The sequence below is a fragment of the Dipodomys merriami genome, unplaced genomic scaffold (genome assembly GCF_024711535.1).
Source record: "Dipodomys merriami isolate MVZ:Mamm:240054 unplaced genomic scaffold, mDipMer1.0.p SCAF_45, whole genome shotgun sequence".
In the NCBI taxonomy this organism is placed as follows: Eukaryota; Metazoa; Chordata; class Mammalia; order Rodentia; family Heteromyidae; genus Dipodomys; species Dipodomys merriami.
Window position 1 is genome coordinate 12,260,648 of NW_027206013.1, and position 18,563 is coordinate 12,279,210.

General features: G+C 46.4%; 1 protein-coding gene across 1 annotated transcript; it reads right to left on the reverse strand.

Moving 5' to 3' along the window:
• Positions 1-206: 206 nt before the first annotated feature.
• LOC138808258 (transmembrane protein 233-like) lies at positions 207-18,237 on the reverse strand. Its single transcript, XM_069994236.1, has 2 exons — positions 17,971-18,237; positions 207-347 (listed from the first exon to the last, which is right to left on the reverse strand). Exons 1-2 carry the CDS (start codon positions 18,235-18,237, stop codon positions 207-209), a joined length of 408 nt encoding a protein of 135 aa, XP_069850337.1.
• Between the last annotated feature and the right edge of the window lie 326 nt (positions 18,238-18,563).

Sequence of the window (18,563 nt, forward strand, 5' to 3'; positions counted from 1 at the left end):
TTCTGGGCAAAATCATAGTAGTTACAACTCAAGACGTTTGCGCTCACGAGTTGAGCCCACGCCCCTATTCCACCTAGAACAGCTGCAGGCTTGGTAGAGTGTTGGACAGCCTGGGATCCCGTGGAGGGAGAATGTCCACCCGCCCACGTGGCCCACCGCCGTGTGAGGGAGACACGCTGCCCCTTTGGTTTTGGAGTGTTGGCGACTTACTTCCTTGTGAAGTGCACTACGCAGGAGATGGTGATGATGAGGAGGCCGATGATGATGGAAGCCACGGCCACCCACTTGGCGTTCCGCCCCAGCCGCCTGGCTCCTTCGTAATCCCCATCGTTGTAGCTGTTCAGAGACTGGAGGGGACACAAAGAAAGAGCTGGTGACCACAGACGATGCCTAAGGATAGGGGTGAGGAATTTGGCTGTCCCGACAGAATGGCTCCAAGAGGACTCAGGCAACTGCTTACCCCAGTGCCAGGATACTGGGTAAGCGCCATGGGTATTCTTACCTCTGAGAGGCTGTCCCCTAAGTGCTAGGCTGACCCTGCCTTCTGTGTATTTCCTGATTCTTTTTACCTTATCGTTTATCATAGCATATTAAGAAGGGTACAGTGCTTAGTAGTGCAGTCAATAGATGATGCTCAGAACCCATTTGCAGAATGAAAGGATTTGTCTTTTTCTGTAGAACAAGCTGTGCAGGCTTTGCTAGCTATAACCCATGAGTCCAGTTCAGCCCTTACCTTTTTATTTCTGGGGCTTGAACTCAGGGCTAGGTGCTCTCCCTAAGCTTTTGTGCTCAAGGCAAGCGTTCTACCACTTAAGCCACAGCTCTGCTTCCAACATTGTTTTTGGTAGTTAACTGGAGATAAAAGCGTCTCACAGACTTACTTTCCTGCCCAGGCTGGCTTCAAACCATGATCCCCAGATCTCAGCCTCCCGAGTAGCTACAATTACAGGTCTGAGCCACTGGTGTCTGGCTTTACCTGCTTTCGTAAAGTCCCCTTGGAACATAGCCACAGTGGTTAGTTTACTATTGACTATGGCTACTTTCATGCTATAGTGACAGACTGAAGGGAGTCGGGGCAGTGTTTACAGTGTACAGCTTGCCTGGCTCTTGCCCAAGCCCAGGCTGTCATCTGGTGCCCACAGATATGGCTTTCTCAGTTGTCAACATGTGGCGCTGGTGAATAACAGCAGGTACCCCCAGGGCTCCTCTTCCCTCCTCCATCTCCAGCCATCCTGTTTCTCCCTCTCTCTCCCCTCACATTTCTCTATTACTCGACTCAGCAGAGTGTCCTTTCTGATTCTGCATCCAGGCCAAACTCAAGTATTTCCATGTTGCCTTTGTTGCTAGAGCTTTGAGTCATGTCTGGCACATTGCAGGAACTCAGGAGGTATGCGTAGACTGAATGGGTGAATGACCGTGCCTGGTTCCCTATGAAACATGGGTTTGCTGAGGGCTTCTTGTAGCTTCCCAAGCTGGTATAGCAGCATCAAGTGTTCACAGAATTCCTGCTGCTGACGGGCAGACCAGGAGCTGCCAATCTCCCTTATAGTAAGTCCTCTCTGTAATACACCCCTCGCACCCCCTCCCCAAATTGTACTGCTGCCCAGTGTGCAGAGACACTGCGCTAATGATGAGAACTGTGGATTTCATCAGGAGCCTCTGTTCTTGACTCTGATGTCATTTCAGGAATAACTGTCCTCAGACTATTAGGAAGATAGACTTCAAGCCAGAGAAACAGCCAGTCTGTTTCTTCAAGCCAGAGCCGTCTGCTTCTGGAACCCTTTCTGAATTCTTGGAGCTGGGCTGCCTTTGTCGGCAATAGTCTTGAGACTCAGCAGCCAGGGGGATGCGATTTTAGGGGTCTTGTGTACAGATGAGATTCAGGACTTATAACAAGGCGAGATCTAGAATTCTGAGGCCCCGATCTTGGAGTTCTCAACCCTGGAACCCATTAGAACTATCTGGGTAGCTAAAAACATTAAGATATCTCCCCCCCTCCCCAGCCCGCTCCTCCCTGGAGAGATTTTGATTTGGCTGATGTATGGACAAGGCACCTTCTGTGTGTGTGTGTGTGTGTGTGTGTGTGTGTGTGTGTGTGTGTGTGTGTGTGTGTGTGTGTGTTGGCAGTTTTATTGTGGTGATGGATTACATATAAAAACTAATCACTTTCACCATTTGGAGTGTACAGTTCAGTGGCACTAAGAACATTGACATAATCATTGTGTGGCCATCACCACCATCTCTGTCCAGAACATTTGCATGACAATTCCCTGGTATGAAAATGCCTTTCTCGGGGCTGGGAAGGTGGTTCAGTGGTAGAGCGCTTGCCTTGCATGCTCGAGGCCCTGGGTTTGATTCCTCAGCACCACATAAGCAAAAAGAAAAAAGCCGGAAGTGGCACTGTGGCTCAAGTGGTAGAGCGCTAGCCTTGAGCTGAAGAGCTGAGGGACAGCGCCCAGGCCCAGAGTTCAGGCCCCACGACCGGACCCAAAAAAAAAAAAAAAAATGAAAATGCCTTTCTCTTCTCAGGCACTCGGGCCTCCAGCCTGCCAGCAAGTGCTCTACCATTGAGCTACAGGCTCCAACCTTGACTGCCATTTCTTTTCTTCTCTAATCGGGATGTCACACCACCAAGGGAATTTGGCAGATGGGACAGACTAAAGTGGTAGACATGGGTTTTAGGGAAAAATGCATGTCGTATAAATCTGTTTTTTAAATTTTCCCCCCTGAAGGGCTTAGCATGTAAGCTATCCCATCTGGCATGGGGAGAATTATGCTGGCTTTAGATATTCAAAGTTGTTGTGACCTTATTTATTTTTAAAAAAAATACTCATACAATTTGTGAACATGAAAAGCCTTTTTTAGTGCTGTAGAGACATATAGAGTAAATAGGAAAGCTCTTTCCTTAATCTTATTACCCAGTTTTAGCACTTCAGTGCATTTGCTTCTACACGCTTTCCTCTATGAATCCCAAGCAAAGACACCTTCCCTGGTAATGACCAAGCACACACATCGTGGTTAGGAGAAAGAAACCATTTGCACCTGAGATACATCAAGAATAATGGAGTCAGCCCGTCTAATCCTTATCCCTTATGCATTAAAACCTACGTACTTCCTACAAATCCTCACAAAGGCAGCGCCATCCCTGCTTGGGCGATGCTGATGTTTCATGGTAGGCTGCTTCCTTTGGGATGCGATAAACTCTTGAGAAAGATCCTGCTTTGTGTCTTAGCCATAAGCAGACCAATGTAAAACTTGGTAACCCTCACAAATTTGCATTTTCTTTTCTTTAAATACTCACGTTGTGCTTTTCATTTAGCTAGCTGGCCCCTTTGAAGTTACCTTACAAGTAAAACCTTTCCTTTCCTTTTCTAAACATTTTGATCTCTGTTATCATGTGGATCTGGAATGTTCCCCAGAGGCCCATGTTTTAAATGTCTGGTCCACATCCCTTGGCATTATTAGATCGTGCTGGAACCTTTGAGAGGTGGTGTCTTAATGGGCACAAAGATGGGGAAACAGAGAGGGTGGCAGACACGGAGGATACGTTTGAGGCCAGTCCAGGCGAAGATTAGTGACCAATAAAATAAAAGGCTGGGCACTGTGGTGTGAGCCACATGGGCTACATAAACAGGAAGTTCGTGGTCCGCACTGGGCATGAAAGTGGAACTCTGTTCGAAAAACAGTGAAATTGGAAAGGGCTAGTGGAGGGGGGGCGTGCAGGGTCCAGTGACAGCTGCCTGTCTAGTTAGCACAAGGCCTTTAGTTCAAACCCAAGTACTGCTAAAACAAACAGAGGTGGGTCCTAGCGTGAGGAAGTCAGGCCGCCAGAGGTGTGTCTGCGCAGGGGACCCTGCTCTTGGCCTCACTTTTACTCACGCGCCCCTGCCCCCCACTTCTGCAAGTGGAGCGTCAGCACTCCCACATGGCATGCTGTGGTGCGCTGCCTCGCCACACACTCAGACCACCATGGCTGGAACCCTCCGCCAGCGCGAGCTGGAACAAGCCTCTCCTCTTTTTAAGTCGACGGTCTTCGCTGAGAAACCTTGACCATCATGGACACACAGAAGTACCCGGTTATGTATCTAGACTACAACTGGATTCATATGTTCTCCATTACCACCAAGACATCCCTCCTCCAAAGTTCCTTCTGAGTCACCCTTCTTCCACATCACTGTCCTTTAACTGAAATGATGGCCCTTGGATCTGGCCTGGAGTTTCTTTCTGACCTCATAGCTTCATAAAACACTCGTATTCCAAGACACCCAACAGCTAGTTGGATGTTAAAGAGAAGGGCCTTTCCTTTCTTCTCAGTTCCTGTTTTCCTCTGCGATGGAAACGAACCTTTACCAGAATATACAGCAAATGAGTTCCCATCGCACATTTGTTGTGAGGTACCCAGGATTCACCTGCAACGCCTTTTCCCTTTGCTGTAACCCTGGGCTCCTGTTGGCAACATGGATCTGTTAGCACAAACCCTCTAAGAGCGTCAGGTCTTCAGCCAGTAAAGGTCACATTCCAACAGGAAAGTGGGCCAGTGCCCTCTCCTATAGAAATCTCATGACGCCATGGCCCCTGCATCCCTTTTAGCTTATTTATACAACCTTCCCTGGATGGACACATGATACTCAATACCCACAGGAGGAAAGTTGTTCAGCAGCCAGGTGTGAAGCTGCAGTTTTCTGACCTGAGCCCCAAGAAGGCTGCAGCAGGAAGCAGTGGCTCATTTCCTGCTGGTGGGTCCAGCAAGCTCCTGGAACCCACAGCCCAAAGAGAGAGACACCACAGTAATCCTGTATGTTCTGATAACTGGATCTGAATGCCCAGAGGGTGGATCCAACATCATTGCCATTCGTGACACGTTACACCGAATGGCAAAGATACACGGCTGTCCTGAGCCAGGAAAATGTGGAAAGTACTCTGCCTCTGCTCTTTAGCACAGAGCTCTTGCTACATTCCCACATGATACCCTGGGGGTGGGGTGGGGGGAAGTGTGACCAGAGGTTGCTGTTAGTGTGGGGCAGAGGGGGACTCCCCGGAGCTCTGCAGTGTGTACACCCCAGCGCTGGGAGCTTCTAACCCTGGATATGCCTTTGAATCACTTGGGGGCAGGGTTTTAAAATCTTCCTATGCCCAAGGCTCATACCAGAACAAGTTAATCAGGGTCTTTGTGGGTAGGATCCAGTTCTGGTTTGCAAGTTTCTCAGGTGAGTTTGAGGAGTGGCTGGGTTTAGAACTGCTGTCTTAGATGGCCAAGCATTTGTTCATTCATTCACTTGTTCTTTCATTCACACCTTCATTCATCCAGACACCCATTCATTAATTTGTACACATTCATCGATCCACTCGTCCATTTACTCCCTTGTTCATAATTAATTAACTCAGTCATTATTTACTGTCATCTATGTGCCAGACACTGCTCGCTGCCCTCATGGAGCTCAAATTCTGTTAAAGACTGAAAATAAAGAAGTAAACATGCACATAAAAAAGATGATTTCAGAATATTATTAAGACAAGGAAAATGGAAAGAAGAAAAACTCAGAAGGAGCAAGGCCTGAACAGGGCTAGAGAAGAGGGGAGAATAACAGTTATACCCACATGAGAGAGAGAGAGAAAGGGAGAAGGGAGGTAGGGATGCAGAGGCAGATAGACAGACAGATGGACAGACAGACAGACATGAGGCTGGAGAGAAAGGAGCCAGGAGCTATATTACAGTAGTAATCGTACTAATGGAATAGTGTTTATCAAGTATGTATTCTGTGGCAGGCACTGGAATAGCTGCTTTGTAGAACTATCAGCAACTTTGTCCCCCAGGTTACAATCAGCGAACTCTCTTTTTCTCTGAGAGACTCTGAGTCCCTCTGAGACTTAGCCAGAAGCAAATGTTACCACTTTCAAAGGCAACTTGCTGTGGTGTTACAAACATAAGCAAATGCCCTTACAAAAGCAATGCTTGAATGGGTCTAAAGGAACCTCAGAACTAGGTTTCATGTACTATTTGATAGCCCAGCACTAGATAGCTGGCATGATTCTAACTCAGTAACATTTTGGCCATTGACAAAAATAAAAAACCAAAAAGACCCAACAACAACCAGGAAATGTATCCCTGAGGATTGGAACAAATGTCACTGCAGACAGTTCATTCATTCCTTTGGGCAAGATTCCTGCACTCACTCTCACACAAAATGGGCCTCCAGATGTCAAATACTCCTGATGGGAGATGTTACTAGTGAGTTTTTATTTCCACCTCCTGGTCATTCTGGGTTAAATGAGTTAGAGCAGCGGCTGGTGAACTCAGCAAGAAAAATTAGTGCTTACTTGACTTTACTACATAGCTGTTTTTTGGGGACCAAAGCAAAATAGCTATTAAATATACTTCTTGTCTTCTAAACCCTGCTTGCTCAGTTGTTCCCCAATGACGTTCCCCAGTGTAAAGAACAAAAGAGTTCAATTTAAAAAATTAAGAGTTCTGTCATTAAATTCTCTTCTTTGGTACAGACAACAGGCATCTTTTTTGTGACATGGGACAGATGACAGAGTGAAGGCTGAGCAGGCAATGGCACCTTAGTGTGAAGTAGCTTTTCTGGAACATTCTTGATATCTGATAATGCCCTGTGGGAACTGAGTTATAGGCCACTTGGGTAGGGGGATGGGCAGGGGAACCTCCCCCCCCCCCAAGTGACCCCTCATTGCTTCTGAGAGACATTCTTTTTGGTTTATTTGCCAGTGCTGTGGATTGAACTCAGGGTCTTGTGTTTGCCAGGCAGGTATTCACCTGCTTGAACCAGGCCCTTAGCTCTTTTGGCTTTGGTATTATCATGATTTTTTTTTCAGATAGGATTCAAGTCTCTCTTGATTTCTCCTTCCTCTCTCACACCCCTAAGTTGTGACCCACTATATGCTGAATAGATTCCTCCCAGACTCTCTTTTCTTCTTTGCCCTGATTTGTGTATGTGCATCCCTGGAGGAGACAGAAGGAAGTGCTGATACCTGGCAAAGCGTGGGTCATCCTTGAAAGCGTCATGCGAGACATGAAAGGTTCTGTAGTGTTTGGCTCTATTGACATGGAATATCGAAAGTAGTAAAATCTGTAAAACCACAGAGCAAACTGGCTGCTAGTGGGGAGAGGGTTGGGTGAGGGGTGCAGAGTGACTGCTGGCAGGCATGAGATTTCTTGCTCCCCCTCCTTTGGTGTTCTGGGGATTGAAACTAGGGCTTCAAACTTGCTAGGCAAGCTCGCTACCACTTAAACTGTGACGCTTTTCAGATGGGGCCTCTCGCTTTTCCCCAGGCGAGCCTTGGACCTTGATACCTGTATCTCTGCTTCCTGAGTGGTGTGTGTCACCACACTTAGCTCTTACAATGTAAAAATCTCTTTTTGGAATGATACAAATTTACCAGAATTGAGTAGTGGTGACGGCTGTACACCCTTCTGAGTATAATTTTAAACAAAACCCCAGAAACAAACCACATTGAGGGGTACATTGTTATAATTTGTTTGTTGAGATGGAGCTTTTGCTCCTCGAGGGCCCCAGGGGACAAATAGTAGCTCCCAGAGAAATCTGTGTGCCTGGCAAGACGGAGTGACAAGAGGTAGATACACCCTGGGGAGGTCTGATGGTCACCCCATATTCACCGGAAGGAGCACTCAGCCATGCAGATTAAGCTTTGTGAGAGCACCCGAGAAACACATCCCTTTGAAGTATAGCTGGACGTTTGTCAGGGAACTAAATTTACAATGAAAGATGAGAACTAGCCAGACCTGGGTGATTGTTGATTAAGCCCTGGTTAAACCAGTAGATCATGAATGCCTAGAGAAGCTGGGACCCAGGCCAAAAAAGAACCCCCGTTCTGCAAAGATTCAGCTAACTTAAGACATTGTTCCAGGGTGGGAGAAAGAGAAAATTGTAAATTGGCACTAGATGTGGGAGCAGGTTGGTTTGAGACCAGAGCAGGAAGGTCTGTGCCTCACTGAGTGACAGAAGGCCTAGCTCTTGGTTGTGTGGCCTTGCTCTACCCTGTGCTTCCTGACTCATTTTAAGCAGATCACCTGGCATAACATACATGCTGGAAAGCTTCTTGCTGCACCAGGGCCTTTGCACTTAACTGGCTTTGCCCAGACCTTCCTATGACTGGTTTCTCCTCCTTGGCCTTTACCCACCACCCTTTCTTTTTTTCTTTTTCTTTCTTTCTTTTTCTTGAACTCTGGGCCTGGGTGCTGTCCCTCAGCTCTTCAGCTCAAGGCAAGTATTCCATCACTTGAGCCACAAGGCCACTTCCCGTTTCCTGTGGTTTATTGGAGATAAGAGTCTCACGGACTTGTCCTGCCTGGGCTGGCTTTGAACTGCAATCCTCAGATCTCAGCCTCCTGAGTAACTAGGATTACAGGCATGAGCCACAGGTGCCCAGCTCCCACCACCCTTTCGAACATCACATTTCTTTTGCTCTGTTCCTCATCTCTCCTGGTCCTTTCCTCTCATACCTCCTGCTTATTCTCTTCTCACTGTTTACCACTTTCTCAAAAGGATCTTGTTTACTTGCTAACTTATGCATGGTCTACAGGCCCTTTGGAATATTTCTAGCCATTACTTCTTCCATGCATATTCAAGTAATGAGTATCTATATACAGGTATGTGGAGACTTTTGATTGATAAGCAAGTAGAAATTCACAGAGTCTATGATTCGGCTTTGTGTCCTATTTTCCCATTGATCCTTTATAATGAGCATTTCCTGATATCATGAAGTCCTCCAAAAGCATGGTTCTGAGAGTGGTATAACATTCTGTGTTGTACACAGATGTGTTATAGTTTACTTAGTCTATCTTCTAAATTGGAATCAATATTTATGGCTGTCTCCATTTTTTTTCATGTTTTTAACGACAACAACAAATGTTAATTAAGCTGTTGCTCAGTGCTGAGCGCCATGCTGTCATGTTCACTCGCTTTGCTTTAGAAATTACTTCAGAACTAATGCCGGAGCGAACATCTATTCTGTGATATTATGCCCGTCCATTTAGAACTGATATTTTTCTATTTTAATCTCTTGGCGAAACCTTCTTTGTATTGATCTTACATGTCCTAAATATGTCACTGGCATTTAAAATTCTTCTATTGGCTATTGTGAATATGCCAATATTCTGATCTGTTGAGTTGCAGTACTGAAATCCTAATTTTTAGAAAGTGTCTCCTTTTACCTACTCCATTTCTTCTGTCTTTCCCAAGATGTCCTCATTTGCTTTATTCCTTTACTTCAGAGAGAAGTGAGATTTATTCTTTTCATCTGTCTGTCTGTCTGTCTGACTATCTTCTCATTTGTCTCTCTCCCTCTGTCTTTCTCCTTCTTCCTTCCTCACAAGCCTGTAGAACAATGTCAGTGCCTGAACATAGTCAGAGGTCCTTTTGTGTAGGTGCAATTTCTTTATATAGCTCAGTTGTGTTTTAGATTCTAGACTCCTGGAGAGCAAGCTCCTATCAAAATAGCTGCTGTATGTCAGCACTTGGTGCTTTTTTTTTCCTTTTTTCTTTTTTTAGCAACAAAATGCCTAAACTTTCAGATGACTTGGAGATTTCTTGTTTAGATTCTGCTTGTTCCTACGTTTCTGTGCCTAAAAGGTACTGCTGGGAATTTGGACAGCGGCTTCCGGGTGGCAGAGTGCATTCCCTCTCCATTGCTATTAACTCATTTGTGCTCATCCATTGCTGTTGGTTGTTTTCTTATTTTGGGTTCACTTGACTATTCTTTCATCATTATTATTATCATTACTATTATTAATGAAGTTGTACAAAGTGGTTACTATTCCATAATTCAGGTGATGTGTACAGTGCTTCTTAGTCAATGTCACTCTTTCCTTTATTCTCCCCCATTTTTCCCTCTCCCATCCTTACTCTCAAGTTAACATAGTTCACTTCTTTACATAGTGTACATTGAATATAATGACTGTATTTGCTCACCCTTTCCTCCTCCATTCCTGTGTGGCCCTCCACACCCCTAAAACAGATTTCCACTTCCCAGTATTCATTTTGTTCAGAGGAGTTCTGACTTTGGACTCTCTCCTAAGTATACCCTCCTTTCAATTGTTTGTAAATGCATCGAGCTCTGTGTATATTATCATGCATAGTTGTATTTTAGATAACTAGCTTCCCCATATGAGAGAGAACATGTACCATTGTCTCTCTGACCCTGGCTTACTTCACTCAAGCTGATTTTCTCTAGCTCTGTCCCTTTCATGCAAATGACATAATATTATTCTTTCTAATGGATGAGTAAAATTCCATTGTGTATATGTACCACATTTTTTTGATCTGTTCATCTATTGGAGGGCATCTGGGCAGTTTCCATAACTTGGCTATGGTGCAGCAATGAACATGGGTGTGCAAGTGTCTTTAGTGTCCTGAATTGTAGTGCTCCATTTTGGTTGTTTTCTTTCCATAAATATAATCAAGGACAAATGAGAGCTGTCCTTTTGCCTGTATCATTAAAGCTGAGAGCTTGGAGGAATTCTGCCAGGTTTGATTGAGGACATTACATGATCCTCCTACAGAGATGGGCAAATATATTAAAAGAAAAAAACTTTAAGTGTATGTGTGCATATGAGGAGCCTCGGAGCTGTGTGTTTGTCATAGGCTGTCTGAGTGTAGACTGTAAGCTACATGGAGGAAGGACTGTCATGTTTGATTTCTCCACTACTTTCATCTTTCCTAGTCTCCATCTTTTCCTGGGTACATACAGACAGTAGCTTTCTTGTGTGCCTCACAAAGACTTTATGAGGAATAAGTAAGAATTGTGCCCATGTGGAAGTGTTCTAACAACACATGTAATGAGTTATAATAACAGTAACTGTTCTAACAGCCATACTACATCACTCTAAGAAATATACAGAATAAGGAAACACATTAAAAGGAGTTAAATGTATGAAGTCTCTCCTGCAGTTTGATGAATAGGAGATCTGTAAAGGACACAAAGAGAAGTTCCTGAATTTTGCTATTTTATCTTATATTGAATAAGATTTTCAGGAGATTATAAAGTTTGGAAGCATTTTTTTTGTCATTTATGGGGCTTGAACTCAGGGCCTGGGTTCTGTCCTTAAGCTCTTTTTGCTCAAGACTAGTGCTCATCCATCTTGAGCCACAGCTCCATTTCTGGTTTTTGAGTGGTTATTTGGAGGTAAGAATCTCACAGGGATGTTTCTGCCCAGGCTGACTTTGAACTACACTCCTCAGATATCAGCCTGAGTAGCTAGGATTACAGGTGTGAACCATCAGTGCCCAGCTTGGTAATTGCTTTTTCTTTTCTTTTCCTTTTGTCATTTATCTGAGCAGCATTTAATGATTTTAGGAGAAAGGCTTTATGTGTTCATTTCTTTCCTCTCTCCTCTCTTCTCCTCCCTTCCCCTTTCCTCTCTTCTCCTCTCTTCTCTCCTCTCCTTTCCTTTCCTCCTCTTTTCCATTATAGAAACTTTGAAGGAATATGTAAACGGATGGGGTAACATAATGGATTCCCATGTTCCTATAACCCAGCTTCATGAAACATCCATTAGTGGCAATCTTGTTAATTTATTCAAAACCACCCACCCTATGTTATGACAGATCCAGCCACTGTAGCATTCTATCAGCAAATCCACATGTGATTGTCAGTTATGTTCTTTGATACAAACACCTAGACGAACATCTCAAAGTAGAGGTGAGATGTTCCTCTAGTGGCATAGGACTGAAAGGACTCCCACCACTCCTTCTGTGGCTCCCATGTTACCCAATGCCTGTTCTCCCTGGGGGTGGGGGGAAAGGGGAGCTCTTGGATCTTGGGTACTTAGAAGAGAGTTTTGAAATGAGGCCACCCTTCACTCAAAGCCTTTATCATCTGAATGTTCTTTAGCGCTTCAAGCGCAGAAATTAATAAGTCAGTCACATGGATTATGATTCATACTTTCACTACCAGAACCAGGGATAGTTGAGAGAAGTTCCGTGGAGAGACCAGGCAAATAATTCTCAGCACTCAGACTCCCAGGTTATCTAGACAGCGTGGAGCTCTGAGCCAGCTGTCTGGGCCAAGACCTGTTCCTTCTATGTTTTGCTCTCACTACCAAAGATAGGGAGAGTCTCTCCTCTAAACTTAGCTGTGGGCTGCCTGAAATCTGGCTTTGAGGGAAGGTCAGTCCCTGATGGAGCGCGGGTCTGATGGAAAGACACCTAGATTGGTTTGTCTTGCATCCTGTGGGCATTTACTTTCTATGTGACCTAAGCTATATCTTCCAGAGCAGGTGTGGTCGGGCTCAGAGCCAGTCTGTGACTTGCCAGGCCAGCCCTGGCCCAGAGAATGGAGTATGACACAGTGTCTTTGGGCCAGCCACCCAGTGTCAGTCAAATCTTCCATGGGTCTGTGGGCGTGATTGCCTTGTTCTGAGGCGTGTTTCTCTATGCCTCTTTTCTATATTGGATAAATGTTCTGGAGCCCATGTCTTCCTCTGTCTCGGCTCACTACCTTGGTTCACTCCTATAACTGCCTGAGAAATGATAGGTGGGAGACAATTCTTTGAGATCTTGAATGTCTAAATATGTCTTTGTTTTTTGCTGTCTCTTTGATGATTATGTGGATGGGTCAAAGTTGGAAATGATGTCCCTTTAGGATTCCAAGGTGGTTTTCTTCCCACTGTTGTTCAGTTTCCCGCATTACTGGTAAGAATTCTGAAATCCTGAACCTTTATGTGGTGTATTTCTTTTCTTGGGAGGTTTATAGGATTAGGAGAAATCTTATCCCTGAATATATGAAAGTCTCCATGGTATGTCTTAGTGTCCATCTTGTGTCTTCCATTTTATTGGGTATTAGTTATTTGATAATTTCTACATTTTTTCTTCTTTTCCTTTGTTTCTGAAACTATCCTGAAATGTTACATTTCTGGGGATTAGTCTCAAATTTTAATTTATTTTCTTGACTATATCTGCTGGGGAGCCCATTTCCTTTCTCTGTTTTTCATTGTGGTAATATATAATTTATCACTTAAGCAAGTTATTTTTTTTGTTTTCATGTTTTTAGCAAGGATTTTAGTATTATAGGTTAGAGTAGAGAGAAAGGGAGAAGAGATAGAAATATTTTCCATTTTCTACACAGAAAACTGGAGCAAAAGACTTCTCATTTAAACAGTTTCTAAGCGTTTAATTCAGTGGCATTAAGTACATTCACGGTACTGTATGCATTATCACCATCCACTCCAGAGCTATACAGAATTGAAATTTACTCATTAAACAATTCTTCATTAAACAATCCCCCATGCCTCCACTCCCCAGTCCCTGGTGATGACTGTCTTGCTTTCTGTCTGTGAATTGGACTACTCATACAAGTGGAACCATATAATATCTGCTATTTTATGACTGACTTCTTTGGCTTATGAATAATGTATTTAAGACACATCCAGTTTGTAGCTTGTGTTGGAATTTCTTTCCTTTTATTGGCTGAATAATATTTCATTGTCTGTATATGTCACAATTTTAGAAATTCATCATCCAAGTGATGGATACTTAGATTGTTTCCATATTTTCAAGTTTTGCATGACTTTGTGAAGTTCTCTCAAGTTAAACTTAAACTCTATTTTTAAAAAATCTATTGTGTAGTTTTTTATTTCCTGAGCACTCTGTTTTACCTCTCTGATTGTCCCATCTTGTGGATATGGCTAGTTTCCTGTCTCTCTGAACATGCCCATCATCTCTGCTTAAACTCTCTTCAATATCTAGAATTAACTTGTTTTCTTTTTACACTTCAGTTTAGAACTTTTCAAAGGTTTGATCATCGCTGGTTGCTGCTTCATATCAGATGTGGGATGCTGCAAAGCGTTGCGCATGAGGATGGAGCTTGTCACTGCTGGCAAGGCCGTAGGACAATTGGATGTGTATTTCTTTAGTTCTCTGGAGGACTCTTTTGAACTGGTCACCAGCCAGAGAGAAATTCCCCAATCTCCTGTTTGAATTCTAGAGAAATGGATCCAATCAGCTTCCTGCTCAGCACATGTTGACTTTCCATGGATCCCATTTCCAGCATTGCAACTCCAGTCTGTCAGTGCAGGCTGGGGTCATTCTACGTAACCTCACCGGAGAGCAAGTCTGTCTCTGTCCAGTTAGGGAGGAGATCATTAGCTGGCTTCTAAAGGATGGGATGACCTCTGAAAGCCAGCCTGTGCTCTGCTTTGCAGGTGCAATATGGGTCAGTAATCGCCCAGTGTGGGAGATATGTAGCCCTCTGGGTGAACATGGGTCGAATTCTGGACTCACTGATGTGCGTACGCTGGAACTTATCTGTGGGGCGCTGCACTATTGGCCTGGGATGCCTTGCTCTTCATGAGGTAGCAGGAAGGACACAGATTTCCTCTGCATGAGCAATGCTTCTCATTGTGTTTTTCCAAGTAGTTTTATACTGTGGCATCGATTTCAACTTTGTAAGTTTATAGAAGGAGCTTTGGGCTTCTGCTGCCTCTTTTTTTTTGTTGCCATTCTGGGAAGTATTTTCAGCCTTGTCCATATTTTCAACACATCCATGTTTCCCTCAGTTTTCATTATCTTATAGTATTTTTTTTTTTGGTCCGGTCATGGGGCCTGAACTCTGGGCCTGGGCGCTGTCCCTCAGCTCTTCAGCTCAAGGCTAGCGCTCTACCACTTGAGCCACAGCACCACTTCTGGCTTTTTTCTTTTTGCTTATGTGGTACTGAGGAATCGAACCCAGGGCCTCATGCATGCAAGGCAAGCACTGTACCACTGAGCCACCTTCCCAGCCCCTATCTTATAGTATTTTTAAACTGGTATTTTCAGTTCTTCATTGGGAGAAATCTTTAGCCCTACAGGATGTTAGTATGTTGGCTCTTTGGACCAAATGCCACGACTGGCTCAGATCATTGAGGCTACCACTGGCTCCTCAGACATTCCAAACTTTTCCATAGGGAATAGTGCTACCCCCATTCAAGACCCCCCCCCAATCATCATTGCTGTACCTGAACTTGCCCTGAAATTTGCAATTAGCCAAGACAGAACATCACAGACACTTTAGCAAAAGAGCATACCTAGGGATTGGACAGGTGCTGGTCTGGTTTGAATACAGAGTGAACCCTCCCCACTCAAATTGAAGTTGAATATCACTGAGACGTTAAGAGGTAGGACTGGAGCTGGGGGAGGGTCTTTAAGAGGTGATCAGTGCTCTGCCCTCATGAATAGATAAGTCCATTTATGCACTGATGAGTTATTCTGAGAGTAGCTCTATTATAAAGCTAGTTTGTTTCTCTCTCTGTCTCTCTCTCTGTCTCTTTCTCTCTCTCTGTCTCTCTCTCTGTCTCTCTCTGTCTCTCTCTGTCTCTCTCTGTCTCTCTCTGTCTCTCTCTCTCTCTCTCTCTCTCTCTCTCTGTCTCTCTCTTTCTCTCTCTCTTCTCCCCCGCCCTGCCCTGCCTGCCCAGGGTCTTATTGTATAGTCTAGCTAGCCTTAACCTCAAGATCTTCCTGTTTCAGCCTCCCAAGTGCTGGTATTACAGGTGTGTGTCACCATGCCCAGCAGTGGCTAGGTTTCTGGCATGCTTCCCATTTCTGGGTATGTAATGCTTTGTTTTATCAGGACTTCACCAGCAAGTTCATCACTAGGTGTGACCCCTTGACTTTGGACCAAATAAGACCTCCTTCTTTTTAATATTAATGTTTTCAGATCTGCTATTAGACTACTAGCAACAGAAAATGGAGAAGACAGCCTTCCCCCTGCACTGCTTCACTGAGGAGAGTGAAGCTTAGAGTGTAGTTTCCAGCTGTCTACTGTTCTGCTTGTTTTCATGCATGACAGATGGTGTCTTCTGGTTCTGAATCTACCCCTGTATCTGACAGGTATTGCACCTGCCTAGCACAGGGCATCTTGTACTGCATCTTGTAACTGTTTTGCTAATGCTCACAAACAGGGTGCTGTGTCATACTCTGGAGGCCGAGGCAAGTTGGTTGTGAATTTGAGGCCAATCTGGGTGACATAGTGAGTTCAAGGCCAAAGTAACATAGTAAGACCTTATCTCAACAAAACAAAACCAAAACAATACTCCCATTTCCACTTTACAGATGAAGACACAAAAGCTCTGGGAAAAAAAGGGTCTGAAACTTTCCAGAGTCAATTTTCTATTTCCGTTTTGGGTCTCTTTCTGTGAAACTATTGAACAAAGACTAGGTGATGAAGGAATTAGAAAAAGAGGTTTCTATGAGAAAAGTGTACCAACCTCATCCCAGGGTGCATGGGGTGGGCAATATTAATGTCCAACTTGCCCCTACCACATGGAGGTTAAAGCTTCATGAATGAGCCAGGACAGAGAGTGAGCACCAGTGCCAGCCAGAGCTTCTTGGCTGCCACAAGTCTCCTAGCCTCTGCAGAAAACCCAAGGCCAGATACTGAGGGAGGAAGGAAGGGAGGAAGTTGGCCAGTTGGTCCTAAGGAACCTGATTCAGTGGCTTCCGCTTTCCACTACTCCAGCACCCAGGAGGGGAAATAACAGGAGCCACTCATGACTGAGCGCCATTAACACCATTCTGTCCTTCCTGCATGCAGGCAAGTGTCACAGTATCTAGTAAGTCCTACCACATGCCACTTTCTCTTCTGGGCACTGCACAAACATCCACAAACAGAACCGCCAAATCCCCTGTCCTCATTTGGCTTACATTCTAACAGGGTTCAGAGATCTTGAACACACTAAATAAAGAGGCATGTGGCAAGGAGAGAATTGTTTGGGAACAAAAGCAAGAGGGAAGGAGGAGAGAGCTTGCAGGGGGCTTTGATTTTGAATAGTGATCAGGTCTCATGTAGTGATATTTAAAGGAAGACATGATGATGATGGTGGTGATGGTGATGGTGATGGCGATAATGATGATGCCTTGCTGGGTTCTGTTCTAAGCGCTTTACAAATATTTCCTGCTCACCACAGCCTGAACTTCAGCTGCTGTGCATTTGAACGTTAGTTTACACAGCCAGGCTGGTGAAAGCGGGGAGGGGAGGACAATTTGCAGGTGCAAAAATGAATCTCCATAGGTACCCAGGAGACAAATTGGGTTCTACTCCTGGACACGTGTTAGGTGGCCGCCACCTTGACCACCATCACCAAGCAGGATTCCTGCTGTCTCTGGTGGGAAGTTCTGACTTCTTCCTGCAGGCAAGGTAGATCTTGGTGGGGGCGGGGGTGGCGCAGCTGCCAGGGTTGTCGGGGACAGAGCCAGTCCGAAGCTCACCCCAGCGACCCACCAGCCACCCCGACCAGCTGTTCCACTCAGTAAGGCCAGGACCTCCTTCCTACTGGGGCTGCGCGCAGCTCGGAGGCCCGCACTGGGACGTCCCTGGGACGCAGTCACCAGAGCGCCCTGGACGGCCTGGGCACAGGACAGACAGGCAAAGGGGTGCCTAGGAACGGGCCAGGCTTTCCAGGCTGTACACGGGGTGGGGGTAAAGGTGGGGGGTAGCCACCGGGAGAAAGGAAAAGGCCAGAGAGCCCAAGAAAGTCCTGGGGAGGAGCGACGCAGCCTCAGGTGCGCACGGAGGCGAGGGAAGGAAAGGAAAGCGCCCGGGAGGGAGCGTGCTGCGTTTCGGCCTGAGGGGGTGCCGGGAGTCTCCTGGGGACCCTCCCAAGAATGCCCTGGCAGTGGGGCAGAGTGCCCGGCGGCGGCGAGGGGCACCAGGGGGACGGGGAGAGCCCGCGCGGCGCTCCGAGAGCGGGGCGCACCGCTGCCTGCCAGGGCGCGCGCGCCAGGACAGGGGAGGCCCAAGGCCGCACTTTGGAAGTTGAGTTTACGGTGGCGGATTATTGAAATGAAGGGAAAGTTAGCGGCCGGGAGGCTTGGCCAGCGCCCTGAGCCCCGCTAGGAGCGCCCGCGCCCGCGGAGGTGCTGCTAGCTAGCGGGAGAGCCCTCAGAGCCCCAGAAAGCCAGGACGCGGCGCGGGGCCCAGGAAAGGGAGCTCAGGCTCCAGGGTCGCCAGCCCACTTACCATGATGGAGAAGACCAGGGCCACGATGTTGATGGGGTACGCGGGGCAAAAGCACGAGATGATGGTGAGCCACAGGTAGTTCTTGGGCATGGGAGGGTCCTCCTCGGTCTTGTCATCCTCCGTGTTGGCCTCGGGACTGCTGCCGCCCAGAGCCCCCTTGACGAGGCCCGAGCCGGGGGCGTACTGGGACATGGGCGCAGTCGGGGAGGCGGGGAGGGAAGCCGATCGCGCTGTCCGAGCCTTCCCTGCCTCCGGCTGTCGGTCCATGACGACCAACGCTCTGAAAAGCTAGCCGCTCGGGGCTCAGGGGAGATGTGACCTCACCCCGTCCTGCGTCCTCCACCCGCAGCACCGGCCAGGCTCAGGGACCCCAGCCAAGAGCCTCCCCACTGGGAAGGAGGGGGAGGGAGGGAAGAGAGGGAAGGGAGGAGAGAGAGAGAGAGAGAGAGAGAGAGAGAGAGAAAGCCAGAGGAAGGGAGGAAAAGAGAGAGCAGACACTGCCGTCTGGGTGGCCCAGCCAGAGACTACGGGACAGGGACAGGCGCCCAGCCGCCCAGAGCGCAGCCTGCGGGAAGAGGTTCAGGAGTGGGGAT

Coding starts and splice junctions, on each gene's coding strand:
- LOC138808258 (XM_069994236.1), bottom strand. CDS start 18,237: ATGGACCGACAGCCGGAGGCAGGGAAGGCTCGGACAGCGCGATCGGCT. Junction 348..17,970: donor CCCTGGTCTTCTCCATCATG/GTAAGTGGGCTG, acceptor TGTCCCCTCCAG/TCTCTGAACAGCTACAACGA.